Genomic DNA, 16,580 nt, shown 5'->3' with positions numbered 1-16,580 from the left:
TAGATTTCTGTATTTTTACAAGCCAAGGCAGAGATAAGAACACATATGTTGAGCCCCAAGAATTACTTTCCATTTCTGTGGATTAACAGACATTTTTATACTACTTAGTGATGAAATAAAGACATTGCATTCACACTGTTTTGACACTTACATGCTGGGGGGGGGGGGCGGTGTGTGGGAATAATTTCCAGTCCCTTATGGTCCCTAAAAAGGTCAAAGTGATTTATGGTACACTAAGATGTTTAGCTACTTCATAATAACTACCATTCAAGACAGTTTTGGCTATATGGATCCCATCATAAAAACATGGATTGCATGCATGTGAGCCCCAAACCCTCAATGTTCCATTGTTCGATTGTCCTTATACACACTACTAGCAATGCCTCAGGCAGCAGTTTGAGAGGTGACTGGAACCTGCAGACTGAAGCAGAGTGGTTTGAGGGCAAAGTTTGTTTTTAACAAATGAAAAAAGCCAAACCATCCCATCCCCCATACAGACACTCCACATAACCCACAGAAACCCAGTCCCCCACAACATCCTTCTCTAAATTAGAGAGGTATGGGTTTGATGGGTGGACTGTTCGATGGATAAGGAATTGGTTGGATGGTCGCATCCAGAGGGTCGTGGTCAATGGCTCAATGTCCACATGGAGACCGATGACAAGTGGGGTCCCTCAGGGGTCCATACTGGGACCAGTGCTAGTTAACATCTTCATCAATGACATAGACAATGGGATCGAGTGCACCCTCAGCAAGTTTGCAGATGAGACCAAGCTGAGTGGTGCGGTTGACACACCAGGAGGACGAGATGTCATCCAGAAGGACCTGGACAAGCTGGAGAGGTGGGCCTGTGTGAACCTCATGAGGTTCAACAAGGCCAAGTGCAAGGTCCTGCACCTGGGATGGGGCAACATCAGTACAGGCTGGGGCATGAAGAGATTGAGAGCAGCCCTGCGGAGAAGGACTTGGGGTACTGGTGGATGAAAAGCTGGACATGAGCCACCAATGTGCACTTGCAGCCCAGAAAGCCAACTGTATCCTGGGCTGCATCAAAAGAAGCATGGCCAGCAGGTCGAGGGAGGGGATTCTGCCTCTCTACTCTGCTCTGGTAAGACCTCACCTGGAGCACTGCGTCCAGCTCTGGGGCCCTCAGCACAAGAAGGACATGGACCTGCTGGAGTGGGTCCAGAGGAGGGCCACAAAAATGATCCGAGGGCTGGAGCACCTCTCCTATGAGGCCAGGCTGAGAGAGTTGGGGTTGTTCAGTCTAGAGAAGACAAGGCTGCGAGGAGACCTTACTGCAACCTTCCAGTACTTAAAGGGGGCCTACAGGAAAGATGGGAGAATCTTTTTAGCAAGGCCTGTTGTGACAGGACAAGGAGTAATGGATTTAAACTAAAGAAGAATAGGTTTAGACTAGACATTAGAAAGAAGTTTTTTACAATGAGGGTGGTGAAGCACTGGAACAGGTTGCCCAGAGAGGTGGTAGAGGCCCCATCCCTGGCAAAATTCAAGGTCAGGTTGGATGGGGCTCTGAGCAACCTGATCTGGTTAAAGCTGTCCCTGCTCACTGCAGGGGGGTTGGGCTAGATGACCTCTAAAGGTCCCTTCCAACCCAAACTATTCTATGATTCTATGAAACCCCTTAGTTAACAGACTTCCATCATCAAAATATATGCAAGCCACAGCAGCTATTATTGAGCCTTTTCCTCAAACACTTCCTGCAAAAATGCTGTTTCTTGACATATGCAAAACATTTTTGCTTATCAGAGTTCAATCTCTTCTGACATGTAATACTGTATTTTTTAATACATAAAAATTGGACTTCATATTTAATACCACAGCCACAAATTCAGACTATGTGAAGATTCTTCCATTAGTATTATATAGATGGGCAGTCTGCCCATCAGGGGAGCAGGGTCATCTTGTCCACACTGAAGAAAACTATTTTAGAAAAGTTTTGTTTCACTGCATGCAAGAGACTTAAAAACCAGCTGAATCCAAGATGAAGAATAGACTGTAAATCCCCCTAGCATGCTCCACGGTGTGGTCCCATTACAAAAGGATGTTGCAAAGGATTATGTCTTAGATTCTGCTTGCAAATGGAATCATTAAGATTGTGAAGGAAATCAGGCAGATAGGCAAAGAGCCTAGGAGCAGGACATGCTGAAGAATAACAGTTGTTTGTTAGAAATAAAACTGGAGGACAGTCCGAGTTACAATAGCTCTTGAACAAATAGGGTCATTGATATTGCATCCCTGATTTGAGAACATTCAGTTCAGCACATCAGGGGAAACTAGTACACGGAAGTTAAATAGCAGTTTCCTCATTTTAAGCCATGAACCATTTTCATAGCATTTCCTTCCTGATCACCCCACTGATGGAACATTTCTACAGGGGTCTGAAGAGTAAATTACTGCATACCTCCCTAAATTTTAAGGGTCCTTCCTACCCCTAAAGATGCTTCTACTTCTAGACTGGCATTCAGCAAAACTCTAGTGAATTATACAGACTGAACAGAGGTAGAACAACTGTGTTCATACACCCCAAAACCTGATCTGAAGAACTACTATAGACATTACTCATGATTTTGTTTCAACTGAGTTTAAATAAACCAATCTGCCACACAAGGAAAAACTAAAACATATTCCATCCTTAATGAAAGCTACAGAAAAATATTTGGTAAGTACTGTTGGTGGGATGCTAAGTCAAATCGAAGGAATATGAAGTCTGTGAAGTTTAACTGCGTGTTGCACACACTTCTGCATCAGACATTACACAGGAGCAGGCCTCAAAAAAAAATAAATCAAGATTTATTAGCTAGTTTTCTGGAAGATATTAGAAAAAGAAAGAGGGATTGTGCCAAACTTTAAAACTGAAGTTCAGTCTCACACTGCTCATCTGTCCTTTCAATAAAGTACATGCAGGAATAACTGCAAAAATACATATTATCAAAGCCCAGTAGCATTCCATACAGAGTGCCTGAAGAATAGGTTAGCAGCAGATACAGGCTCAATGAGAGTGAAGTATGACTACACCACTAGTATGTAAGATTTCTTAACCAACGTAGCTAGAATGTCTTCATCAAAATAGGCTTCCATACCAGCATAAGCCTTTTCCATGACTGGAAATATTTGCATAATTCTCAAAGGCAAGCACTTACATATGTATTGTTTGTCAGGTGTGGAAGCCTGACTTCTGCCACTGTACTCTAACTGCAGTAGTAACACGCAAAGTGTCTTAAATTTGTTTTCAGCTGTTTACCTAAATAAAATATTAACAGAACTATTTAATAGACTTCTGTCTCCCCGTTTTCACCACCAGGTGGCAGGCAGTGGTAGGGTGAAGTGGTTCGCTTTTCCACCTGCAAACTTAAGATGTACCTACAAGCACAAAAGAGCACGAAGAGCCAGAGAGCTCAAGTTCTGTACAGACGATATGCTTCTTGTGAATTCTGCGGAACTAAGTGCTCCTTGAAGAATCAGTATTCTGTATATTAAAATGTATGTACAGACACACACTATTTTGTGTATTTATATTACATGTGTATACATGCGTGTATACCTGGAAAACACAGAAGTCTTTCCCACAAACCACTGACTACTAATCAAGTTCACCCAAGGCATACATGCCACTCGGTTAATTTTCTTCAAAGTAACTCCATCCATTGGGTTTACAGTTTAAAGGTAAAGGTTTAAGGCAACTCATTACCACAGAGCACAGCAAACTGGTACTAACGGAGCTGGGATAAAATACAGAAATATCAATACAGTTTGCATAAGCACTATTAGAGACTTCAGAAAAATCCTATTTTCATATACACTGTTATAGTACAGTTAGAACATACCTTCTAGAAGTTTTTGTAAGCTGGATCTCATTACATGAATATTTTCAATGCCAACAAACTGGAACCTAATGTTAGAATAGTTGTCTTCATTCTCATAGCCCTTCCCAGCAGCTCTGTTTGCCATTGCATTAAGCTTAAAAGAACAAAATAAAAATACTGAAAACCAGTACTTGAAATAAAAATCTCAAATTAAGAAATGAAAGTAATGCAATTTCAATGGAATATACTGGGAAAAAACCACACAAGAGCACATACTATAAATAGATTCTAATAAATTAACAGTTTGTGGCAAATCAACTTGAAAGCATTCAAATGTAAGAAAGGGATAGTACATAAAAAGCAACAGGCAGTCTAAATATAGAGACACATCTGAATAATGCATTTAATAATCTCCTATTCTCTCCTCCATATTCCCACCAACAAGCCTTTACTTAATTCCAAACATTTCTGAGCAAAGACACTACAAAACAACTAACCTAGAAAGGAAAGAGTATGACCCAGACTTAACCATACATGCACTTCCAGGCATCCTAAAAATGTCAGTTTTGGGGGTAAGCAGCTAGTAAATTGCTGCAGCTATAAAAATGACAACTATGAAAACCCACGGTTGGCTCAGTTCCTGTCTGTCAGATCGACCTACTACTGAACCCTGCTCAAAATAAGTGCAGATCCTACAATGTAGGATTTTTACTTTACAACCTTGTTTTCCAGCTCCCATGTTCAGAGATTTGAGTGAAATAATACTAATTTAAATGCAGATGGGTCTAAAGAGTGAAAGTTACCCTACACATTCCAACACAGGTCAAAAACCCAACATAATTCAATTTAATTAGACAATGATGAAGTATGACCTCAGAATGCTACAACAGAGTATCCCCTACTTCTTCCTGGCTAAGACAGACAGCAATAGCAGTTTCCATGGAACATTTTACAGTACACAGTACTCCCTCCCATTCTAAAAGAAACCCCACCACAGTTCACAATTTCATGAATTTAATTTTGAACAGTTACAATGACTTGGATCCCACTCAACTATTCACTTCTTAACTATGTTTTAACTATATTTTTAAATGCACCTCCCCAGAAGTTCACTAGCACATTCAGTGAATTCTAGCTGAGTCCTGACAGTGGTTCAACTTCTTTGAGTAATTAAACGCCTGAATAAAGAGGCCTGACCTTACCTTTAAAGAACATTTTTGCCCATGATGGAGTCATATTTAACTCCAAATTGTTCAAAATTACACTGTATCCCTGTACACTAGTGTTCAGGAAGAGAGGCTAGTCTGTAGAACTTGAAGTACATACCTTCGGCCTGGTGTCCATGACATACATGTAGCGATTTGAAGGATTTGCTTTACTGATGGCTTGCAACATGTGTTCATCTTCCAGGCACCTGGCACTGAAACCTGATAGAGGCTGACTGCATCTGCAAATTGCAGCCTACCATGGAAAACAAAGAACAAGTCAGCATCAGTTTAATACCTGTAGTCAAAATGCTTTGCATAATTCTAAAAAGATACCGAAATAAATTGTTTCATTTAGCAGATAACAGCACTAAACTAAAAAAAGTTTAGGTGTTCCAATTTTTTTAAGCACATCAACTTGCAGACCTTCAAACACAGTACCTACAGCTTAAATCTAAAAGTTTATCAAAACAGCTTTTCAGGCTCATCTACATGGGCAAGGCACCAGTTTACACGGTGGACTTTCGCCAAGTATAAAACTTAAAAAAAAAAATATAGTCGGGAAAAAATACACTTTAGGAAAGCAAGTTACTCTCTTAGTATGAAATGAATTATAGTTGGTTTACTCCTGCAAGTACAATTTTATTATTCAAGTACAATATGTTATCCTCTAATGTAATTTTCATCATGTCATATTCAAAGAGATAATGTATTTCAGAAGGTATCAGGTGCATCTTCCAAATAGTAATTATCTTCAAATACACCTAGTAGCTTAATAGCCATCCTTCATAAATTCTTCAACTCAGCAAGGTAACAATCCTTCTCTCCCTTCAAAGATAACCCCTAGCCAAGGCAAGCAGATGCTGCTTCACACCATTCTCTACCAAACCCTGCAAAATCTTATTTCTCATCCTCTAGTTCTTTTTACCTTGCAAATTCCTCCTTAAAGAACCAGTTCTATTCTTTTGGGGTGTGGGGTTTTTTTTTAACCCCCATTTTGACCTAAGAGATATAATTCTTGATATATCAAGGAAGACAGATCACTTGACAAAAAGCTATCTTCAGTTATCTTAAGGTCAGTTTCTGAAAGCTTTGATTGAACTGATCATCAACTGATTACTTAAGGATTTCTTTTAAACTGGCTTAGCTTATTTCAACATCCTGTTAGACACCACTAGTGTCAGCTGTATTTAAGGTTATCATGAGTTATACCAGTCTCATACAAGTCACCGTACTTACCTCCCTACCTACCCTGAACTACTGCCAAGTGTTGAGAAATACTTTTTACCACATTTGCACTAAAAGGAAAAACACACTATACCTCTTTTTTTTTATGATAGTATGACAACACTGGGAATCTTCCTTTGCTTCTGAACTTGGAGCTACCAACAATTATGGGCTTGCTTGCAGTTCTTGGAACATAAAGTTCTCTAGGATAGGTTTCACAAATCTGAAAGACACAGATACATAAATTTATTTTTGTGTACAAGGCACAGAGCCTATACTAGTTTTATTGCATCCAGTTTGAGATATGTTAGGTGAAATAAGAGACAAAGGATAAACACTAACATATTCCTCTATACACGTAAATAGCTCAGAAGAGGAGACAAGCCATGGATAAAGTACTACTAATTGGTGTCCAAGGTATACAACCAAGCACTGCTGGAAAGCACTGATATACTAACATTCACCTCTCAGGAATGCAACTCTTCAGTAGAAATGCTAAGAGTGTGTTTCAAATAAAATATTGAAAGTACTTCCCTCATTTTTTGTATTTGCAGACTACAAAGTAAGATCAAATCTAATCTTGGAATCAGCCGCACCACCACAGCCATTGTCTCCCACAGCCAACATTGCAAATGCTACAGTAGAATCCGTCTTAGTTAAGAGAGATAACAAAGCTGCAGAGCACCAGAATTGCTGGGGCTGGGCTTTGAACAAGTAAGTACTCTAGAAACAATCCCAAAGAACACACACATCCATGCACACACACTCTCAATGAGGCCTTGGAAAAAACTTCAACTAAAGTTGTGAGATCACACACTCCTTAAGGAGTTAACTGTCCCCACCTGCAAGTTTTTGCTTATGCTGCAAGCCAAGTGATTTAATAGTATTAGACTGTTTTCTATAGGACTAGAGTCAGAGGATATACCAGAAAGATGCAGAGCAAGACATGTTTCCATTACAACACTTACCTTATAATCACGATTTGCATCAGATAACTGCCAGTTAGCATTTGGCACTCCCATTCGCTTATATTCTTCTGCTAGATCAATAAGCTGCCAACCTTCGGCTTGTTCAGATTTATTTTGTTTTGGATTATAGGAGAAGGCATACAGTTCTTCATATTTTGCTAAAAGGTAAAGAATAAGACTATGTAATGAGTTGTCCCCAAAAATGTCTGAGTGGAAAAAGGTAGCACAGTTGACAAGTCTTGAAATTGCCCAAACTGCAGAGAAAGTTTCAGGCTTCAAGATTCTCAGAAGCAAAACTAAATAGACACTTGACGTTCCTGAAATATTTATTCTGCAACCATCACACTGTTAACTGACACAATTATAGATATTTAGTTAAAGGCAAGTTAGGAGAGCTTTCTTGAGTGTGCTTGGCCTACTTCAGCCAGGACATTTCTAAAGCCATAAGGGCAAAGTCACAAAATGAAGACTGACAAAATTAAACAAGACAAAAGGTAGAATTATCAGAAGACTTCACAAGAGCTACAAGAACAAACAATTTTTGGAGGTAAGAACAGAAATTTACATCTATTGACCTTTAAAGCAAAAAAGCTTTCAAAATATTTTACATTTTTCCTAATACACTATTCACCTACCACAGATGATGACATTTTACATTGTTCTAAACACAAAGCACACAAAAAAAGACCATACTAGGTGACAGAAGTCTCTTGTAAAGCTGAACTGGTAGTGCTATTTTAGCATAAAAACTTCAGCTTTATTTTTGAAACTGCATGAAATCAGTAACAAGTTAGCATTTGCTTAGTAGCATTTTATCCACGGAACACACCAATTAAGAAAGACTATATGCATTTATATTCACAATTTCAGGGATAATATTAGAAATGCAAAAAAAATACAGGAATCTCACATTCTGTTAGTGAACATCAGTCACCTACAAAAGCCAGACAACACATCTTCTGAATTTGTATGCAGATTAATACTTAAATCATTAAAATTCTTTTACATATCAAATCCATTTAAAACACTTTACATAACGCATGTTTAAAAAAAAAAAATGCCATGGATTTTTCTTCCCCCTGCCAACTCATTATCCAGGCATATACTGCAAAGTCTTTTACAGTTAGAAGTATTACCTGTTCTTGACAGCTGAAGCAAAGAGTTATAGATGTCATGACAATCTCTCTCTCTGGGAACAACAAAGTGAACTATCCTGAAGTTCTTGCACTGGATGACAAGGGGGCAGCCAGAGGTAGTCAAGGGAAGTTTTTCCACTGCAGCAATGTGATGATGTAGTATCTGCAGCATACAAGAACTCACAGTGTAAGCACACTAATGAAAAATGATTACAGCATACTATTTACAAAAGCAATTATAAGACACATTAAACAACGCTGAATATGGATTTTGACTAATTTTGTCAATCATTTAGTTATAAAAATAAATAAATTTAGAGGAAATCCAAGACTGGCGTTTTGGTCAAGATACCATAATTTGTCTAAATTTCATTACTGTCTTCCCTCATATTTTGAGGGGTTACCTAATGTTTATAAGGGGCAGTAAATATCCTTCTAAATGCAAAAAAAACCCAACCCACCAAGTAGTAAAATTCCACTGGGGTTCTTCAGTCCTCTTCTATAACTTTGCTAACTGACATGCTGACATCTAATTAGGCAGCATCCAAATTGGCTATCTGCCTTTTTTTTTTTTTTAAAGGATGTACAGGAACATACTTCAGAATTTTCAGGCAAACTAAAGCAAATCAGGGAAACAACATATAACAGATACAGAAGATGCTGAAGATTTTAGAATTCCCGTATTTAACATCTATAGAATGAACAGGAGATAAGACATCTCCTGTATTATCCATTGCACGATGTAGACATGAAAGTCTCTCAGCTAAATGCTTTGCAACCACTCTTAACAGAAGACTGTCACAGTAGTGGATATACAAAAGCCCTCCATAGATCCATTTCTGTGGCAAATCTACATGAAATTTAAGAAAATACATGGGAAAGTAACAGCTGTTCAACCACGGGAAGAAAGCCACTGATACATTACCTCAACTGAACAAGATGTTCTTGATAGCATTTCAATTACTCACTGAAGCAATCATCTCCTCTTACATATTGATCAGAATTAGACAGGCATCTGAAAACTATACTGCCAAATATGCATTTACAGAGAGAATATATCTTGGAGACATTATCATAATTATACTTGGTACTTGCATTATCATCACATAAATGCAATACTCTGACTATATATTCATCTTCCCGAAAATGAAACCTTTTACTGTAGTGCACAGGGAGATGTAAGTAATGCATCTGAATCATGTTCTCCCCAATAACCCGTTTTGTTTAATTTGTACAAAATTGCACATTGTATCCAAGAACAAATAATGGAAAAATAACTTTTCCTGAAAGCACCATGAGGCATCTAGCCAGATAACCAGGATACAAGATTAAGAGTAACCCAGAAAGACACGCCTACAGAAAAAAAGTTAACCACACCCAAGGAAATGAGATTTCATCCTGGAGGATGACAGACTTAACACATTGAATTCAGTCAGACAGCTGGGCTACAATGGAAGCCAGAACTTCATGTCCACACGTGTACCACCAGGGCACTGAGCAGAAAAACTAATGGGAATTACTGTACTATTCAACTTTGGTTGTACAACATTGGTAGTGGTCACCAAGAAGCTGCAGCCCCTTCTGAATTCTTTTGTTCCAGAGATAAACACTTGAGAAGAAAAAGCTGCTTACCACTCTAAAAAAGGGCATGGGATCTTCAATATTTCACCAAAGCCTAGACCTTTAGATTTTACTGTCTCATTTAACCTAGGCAGGATCTAAATACAAGCTAAGTTAACACAGAAATTTTAAGCCTGATGCTTAAACTATCTAACAGTCTTCCACTCCTGCCTCTGAACTGCAGTGCAAGTCAGTTATTTAAAGAAAACCACCACACTTTCACTCAGGAATACAAGTGAAGGCTATGGAAGGAATTACAGCAGCTTGAAGAAGCAAACACTTTCAATACTACCCAATTTCAACTGCAGCAGTGTCATGCAAGAGCACAATATGCAAATCATTAACTTATTATGATACCATAAACAAGGAGAGCATGGGAAATAACTTAACTTAGACAAACATTTTAGTAAACAAATTCAACCTTGGATCAGGAAGAACAAATGCATCTGGAGAACCTATGCTTCTGAACCGCGAGTGTTCATTATCCTTACCCACGTTTCTCTCTGGCTTGAATCTATGAATAACAGATGAGTTGCCGTAAGGTACAGAGTTCCCGTCAGTGACTTATTGCTCGTGCTGAACCTATCTAGTAACTTCACTTGCTCTACCTGTAAGAAAAAGAGAGGAGAGGGAGCAAAACTTAAATTTTTGCTTTTTGCAGAAAGCAAAACCCTAACTTTGCAAAAGCTCTGTCAGTTCGTGCAATGATTTTGAAAATGGTACAAAGCATAACACAGCACACAAAGCTATTGAGGCCAAACTATTAAGAACACAATAGTGGTCACATAAGCTTTGAGAAGACTGACTAGTCAAAATAACCTGTTTCAATACAAAAGTGCATAATGAAGGCACAATGCTAGGCTTATGAGAATGCTTAGTCCATATACATAACTACTGCGGTTATTTACTAGTAAAAGAGACCAGGATACCAAGTTTTTAAAGACATAATTAAGAATGATTAATTACCAAGCTTTTTAGACTGCTTCCCCAAAGTAGAGCAAACACACACTAACAATTTCCTGTTATTGAGATGGCAGCACTGAATTAACAGCTGATCTCAGCAACATGCTTCGTCAGCTGTCTGCAGACTCAAAGCCATAAAGATTATGTCCTCCTGACTTCAATTTTAGGTATCAACTGTCTTTTGAATCATCTCCAACTTTAAAAGTCTAGATCATCATAACCTTGCCTCGTAGTCAAACTCTAATGAAATGTAAGCATTATACTAATAATTATAACAATCTTCTAGAAATTCAAGGACTGTGCTGTCATTTGAAGCAGGTATTTCAAGCTCGAGTCTTAAAAGGGCAAATTTCTCCTCCTGGTATTCCATCAACATTTTTATCTCAATCATATGGAAAACATTTCAAAAGAAAGTGATTTCTAGATGGCCTGCGTTTGATCTGCTGCTTGTAACTTCATGTGCTCCACAGTTTGCTTTATTTGAAGCAAACATTACGTGATTCTTTGTGTGCAACAACAGGAAAGGAGTGCGGCGAATGGCTTATCTCCATGCATTCCTCTATTTCTTGGCAGCACTGTCTCATTAATGCCAAGTAAAAGCTCTTATGCTTGAGGCTTGCTGCCGCTGCCATTAAATGCATGGCAGAACTCCAAAAACTTCCACACCAGCAAGACCAGCACCCAGAGGAGGTGACTAGGAGAGCCCACTGTGCTGATATTAAGCCGGTTTTAATTCACATGCACCAATTTATCTATCTACTAAAACACATATAAAACACTAAAAACTGTCTTTTCAATTCAGGTATTTCTTATTAGCAAGGCCTAATTTTGTGTTTGGAAGTTAGAAAAGCAATTTCATGCATACAAAACAAAATGGACAAAATACAAGTATCTACTAAAAGCCAAGCGCTACTATGATATTCTAGATTTCAGTTTAGAAAGCAAAAAACATGGAAGCTACATGCATCAGTACCTCAAAATACATTATGCTGTAACCAGCAAGGTATCAGTGCTCAGATACAGAGCACCATAAATCACTATTAGCCAAAATGCAGAATTCATTTTGGAGCAGTGCCACAGCAGCAACTGCTCAGGTACCTGGCACCGCACCTCCCCAGCAAATTAAGTAGTGCACAGAAACTGCTCCAGTTTTGTTCCAGTAACACAACCCACAAAATCCCAGCACGCAAAGTTCCATTCTCCTCCATGTAGTAAGACAGCTATTCTCAGATCTGTATTTCTATGCTAGATGAGGACAGGCATTAGTGCTCCAGCTTCCTCTTACACAGGTAAAGTCTTCAAGAATTCTGAAAGCAAAGTTCTAGATACACTTTCTTAAAGACAACTGAAATGTAATTTAGATTCAGCCTCTATAGATGACATGTTCGTTTGAACTTGACCCAAGCCAGCTTTAATGGGTACTCAGCTAGACAGACACTTTTGTTTCTCTTTTTAATGGTAAAGTTTGGCAAATCCTTAGTTATAAAAAGCAAGTCAGTCATCATTTTTGAAGAGAATGGGTTCACAAGATTAAGAAATTGAAGACTGCTATTGAGTTTTAGCACATCTGTAAACAAAGATCATTTAAGTCGTCAGAAGTGATATTCTGACAGTAGCTAGCACTAACAAATTAGCGAGTTTTTACACCCGTAGGAATTTGAACAGCTACCTCAATAACAAAGAGTATTTACAGTGAAAGAGTCACCAGTTTATCAGGACTAGAAGTTACAGATTAAAGAGAAAAAAAAAAAAAGAAATGCTTTAATATAGGAGACAAGTTGGAACAGAAAAGAAGGTTGAAACTATACCTCCAAAACCTTGCATTAAAAAAGCTGAAGGATTAAATTAGAACAATTGATCCAACACAAAAATAATTACAGTATGTTACTCCAAAATTCTTTTATTACAACTTTGTATGACATTGACTGAAATTAAAAGGAGTTTTCCCTTCCCCATTTAAGTCTCAGGCTTGCAAACGTAAGTTTAGGATTTAGTAGTCAAGCTAAGCAAAACTTTCCACCTCCAGTAGAAAACCCATCAGTATTTTCACTAAAACAATTTGACTTCAAATATACTAACAGATTTGACTAAAGAAATTCCAGTTTATGTTTTACTTTAAAATATTTTTAAGGACACTACTTTTAAAGCTTCATTGCAAAACCACAATATTCTTATTTGTAATTTTATCACTACCGTCACTTAAGACACATTGTGAACTGGTTTTCATAATTCGTTGCTATTTAAATATGTATTCTCAGACAGAAGTGATTTTTAAGTTGACCTCACTTCTTTATTCAACATAAATCCATTGGACAGTTTAATTTCACAAAAAGCTAAACTTTATTTCAGGTAGCTATCCGACAGTTCTAAGACAATTTTAACTTCAACATTTCCAAACTGAAATTTGAGGAGGAATAAAACCTATTTCAGCACCTCCTCCGAGTGATGACAGCTTCCCAGCACAGCAATTACTTTGTGCAAGACTGCACTGTTTTCAAGCTTATTTCACTATTACTTTAATAAGCCAAATTGAAAAACTGTGAAGTACTGTCAGATGAGAAAAAGTAAATGTGTCTCAGAATGGCTGAAATGAGATCCCACTTGAGCCTACACATGCACTGAACTTTTAAGGCCCACAGTGCAGGCTGTACTTTAGTTTCCTTTCTTCCTATGACTTTAATACTCAGTTATTACCATCTAGCGTACATGCTTTTTAATCCATCTAGATATTCAAGAAACCAAAAGCTTACAAAAAGCTAAGCAAGCATCACAATTACAACCAAAAACCCATGCTATTTCTAGCCATGAAATTGGTATTTTTAGAATGGATAATTTTTTTGGTATGAATTATAGAAGTAATTGCTTCAAGTAGTAAGTCTTGTATCTTGTAAGCTGTGTTCAGAGCTTGTTTCTCTCTTCAGTTGTATTATTACATGAAGTATTTTTCCCCAGCAGGGTCCCAAAAACATGCAGAAACACAACCACTTGCAGATGCAAAGTTGTCAGTGACCTGTAGCCCTTCTAGTCTCAATATCAGGCTTGAAAGTTAAACAGCTACTCAGATCATCAAAAGACTTTGGTTTTAGTCCAGTTTTTATTTCTAAATTAGCTATTGACTGTAACAATACAATATTAAGTTACCAAACAAGGAGTTTCAGGTTTATAAGCAAATAGGCTGATAAAGAAACCTTATCTCCAATCTGTCAGACTGGTGCAAGATTATTCCATCCAGTAAGCTAAAGTGTCACTAAGAGTAGCTTCATCAGAGACCTTCCTCCTGTTTCATATATGCACATATGAATATATATGAAAAACAGAATTAGCTATATGCATTTCATATAAAATTTATATAAGCTGTTACTAAAAAAAAAATTAAAAGCCTATTCTTCTATATAATTATTGGTTATAAACCTACTATTTGGAACTGAAATGCGACCACTCCTTTTCTCCACACATCTGTAAGTCTAGTTTAAAGTCAGACTGACAGGTTAGGAAACTAATTACTTGACAATTTCCAGTACCCAACAGAGAGGGGCAGTCTATTCAGCAGCCCTTGCAGTCAGGGCTGGAGTGAGATAAGAAAAATATTGTTAGAAATTTAATTCTAGAAAAGTTGTGACTTAAAGACTTACTTAAAAATTATATACAAAAAAGACTTGCATCTTTTTTTCACATCTTAATTACAGAAGAAAGACAAGCTAACAAACTAAAACTAGAAAAAAAATCAGAAAAGTCTAAAATATCAACTGCAGCTTAGCTAACTTTTTTGAGTAGCCTAACACATTGTACATATACCGACAGCTTGCATTCCTAACGCCACACACCAGAGTCTGTAAAAGGGGGAGGGGAGGGAGTGTTGTTTTCACAACTGATTTGCCTCCAAAGCTGACAATACAAGCTGCAGGGAACCACATCCAAGTCCAAAACCCAACTGCAATCCTCTCCCAGCTGGCTGCTCCTCTCCCTCACAGCCCGTGCTACACCAGAATTTTTAGCGTGTTCCTCTTATTAAGGAAACGGTTCATTCCCGCGGGGCCCCACCGGCGCAGCACGCACCGAGCTCCCCACGGGAACTTCTACCCCTTCCAGCCCCTCGGCTCGGAGGGGGCCCAGCCGAGAAGGGCAGAGCCCGCCGGGACGGGCCCCACACCCGCAGCTGGCCGCCCTGCGGCGGCAGGGCCCGGGGGAAGGCACCCGGTTGCCCCCAGCGGGACCCAGGGCCACCCCGAGCGGCACGGACCGCCCCAGAGCCCCTCGCAGGAAGGCACCCGCCACAAAATGGAAGGAGGAGGAGGACGACGACAATAACGCCCTCGCCCACAGCTGACAGCGGCGGGGCAGGAACTCGCCGGGCCCAACAGGCCCTCCCGGCCCCGCAGTTACCGGTGTAGCAGCACCACCAAGGCCACCGCTCCCCCGCCCTCGAATCACCTCACCGCCCCGCCAAGGGGTGCAGGCCAGGGTACCTTGGTGGTGCGGATGTGCTCCATAGCGGCGCCCTCTCCTCCGCCGCCCGCCGTGCCGCTGCCGGGCCGGGGCGGCCGTCACCTAGAAACGCTTCCGGGGCGGGGCGGGGCGGGGCGGCCGCTGGGCGGGGCAATGCCGGCGCTGCCTGCCTGCAGCGCCCCCTGGCGGCGGGCGGGCGGGGCGCTACCTCTCCGCCGCACTGCGGGCAGCGCGCATGCGCGGTCGCGCTCTGGCAGTGAGGCAGCGCCGGGCCGGCGGCGGGGGCGGCGGGGGGTTACGGCCCGGGCCGCGCTGTCCCCCGCACTGCCCCAGGGATTCTCTGTGAGATTTGGGGGGAGGAAGGGGCAGTGGTTGCTGTGCTGGGAGCCACGGAGTTCAGTGCTGGCAGTGAAACCTCGCCTGGCAGCCGGCGTTGAGGAGAGAGCGGTCCTGGGCCCCGCGGTGGGGTGGCAGGAGGTGTGTGGAAAACGAGAGCCATGCCTTGGTCACCCAGGCCTCTCAGGGCGCAGAGCGTTTCAGTCTTTTAGAATCTTGCGAATGGGGAAATTCCTGGAAGATGGTCCTTTTTGTTGTAGTATCACAGAGGAGCTGAGGTGGGAAGGAACCTCCAGAGGTACCTAGTCCAACCCCCCTGCTTAAGCAGGGCCACCCAGAGCCAGTTGCCCAGGACCACGTCCAGGTGGCTTTTGAATATCGCCAAGGATGGAGGCTCCGCCACCTGTCTGGGCAACCTGTGCCAGTGCTCAGTCACTCTCACAGTGAAAAAGTGTTTCTTGATGTTCAGACAGAGCCTCCTGTATTTTAAGTTTGTTCCCACTGCCCCTTGTTCTGTCACTCGGCACCCCAGGGAAGACTGGCTCCATCCTCCTTGCACCCTCCCTTCAGGTATTTATATTGATAAGGTCCCCCTGAGCCTTCTTTTCTCTAAGCTGAACAGTTCCAGTTCTCTCAGCCTTTCCTCATCATGCTCCAGACAAGTGTGCAAAGGTGTGACCCCACCAGTGCCGAGTAGAGGGGAAGGATCACCTCCCTTAGCCTGCTGGCAGTGCTTTGCCTAATGCGGCCCAGGATGCCATTTGCCTTCATGGCAACAAGGGCCCATTGCTGGGTCATGTTCAACCCCAGGTCTTTTTTTGGACAAGCTGCTTTCTTCGTGGGTGGCCCCCA

General features: G+C 40.6%; 1 protein-coding gene across 8 annotated transcripts in view; it reads right to left on the bottom strand.

Moving 5' to 3' along the window:
* MTMR6 (myotubularin related protein 6) overlaps positions 1-15,462 on the bottom strand; it is a 29,807-nt gene extending 14,345 nt beyond the window's left edge. For 3 of the 8 annotated variants that reach the window (XM_075715835.1, XM_075715875.1, XM_075715850.1), the window contains exons 1-7: positions 15,413-15,462; positions 10,475-10,591; positions 8,364-8,526; positions 7,228-7,385; positions 6,354-6,482; positions 5,154-5,288; positions 3,849-3,981 (exon numbers count right to left, since the gene is read on the bottom strand). In XM_075715835.1, the coding sequence (XP_075571950.1) occupies positions 3,849-3,981; positions 5,154-5,288; positions 6,354-6,482; positions 7,228-7,385; positions 8,364-8,526; positions 10,475-10,591; positions 15,413-15,436 (859 nt within the window). In that variant the 5' untranslated portion in view covers positions 15,437-15,462. Of the gene's footprint in view, positions 1-3,848; positions 3,982-5,153; positions 5,289-6,353; positions 6,483-7,227; positions 7,386-8,363; positions 8,560-10,474; positions 10,592-15,412 lie in introns of those variants that run through there. The other 5 variants (XM_075715826.1, XM_075715843.1, XM_075715867.1 and 2 more) reach the window with 5 other exon arrangements.
* Positions 15,463-16,580: the final 1,118 nt, after the last annotated feature.

Source organism: Pelecanus crispus, chromosome 1 (genome assembly GCF_030463565.1).
Source record: "Pelecanus crispus isolate bPelCri1 chromosome 1, bPelCri1.pri, whole genome shotgun sequence".
Taxonomy (NCBI): domain Eukaryota; kingdom Metazoa; phylum Chordata; class Aves; order Pelecaniformes; family Pelecanidae; genus Pelecanus; species Pelecanus crispus.
This window is presented reverse-complemented; position numbering and strand designations above follow the sequence as displayed.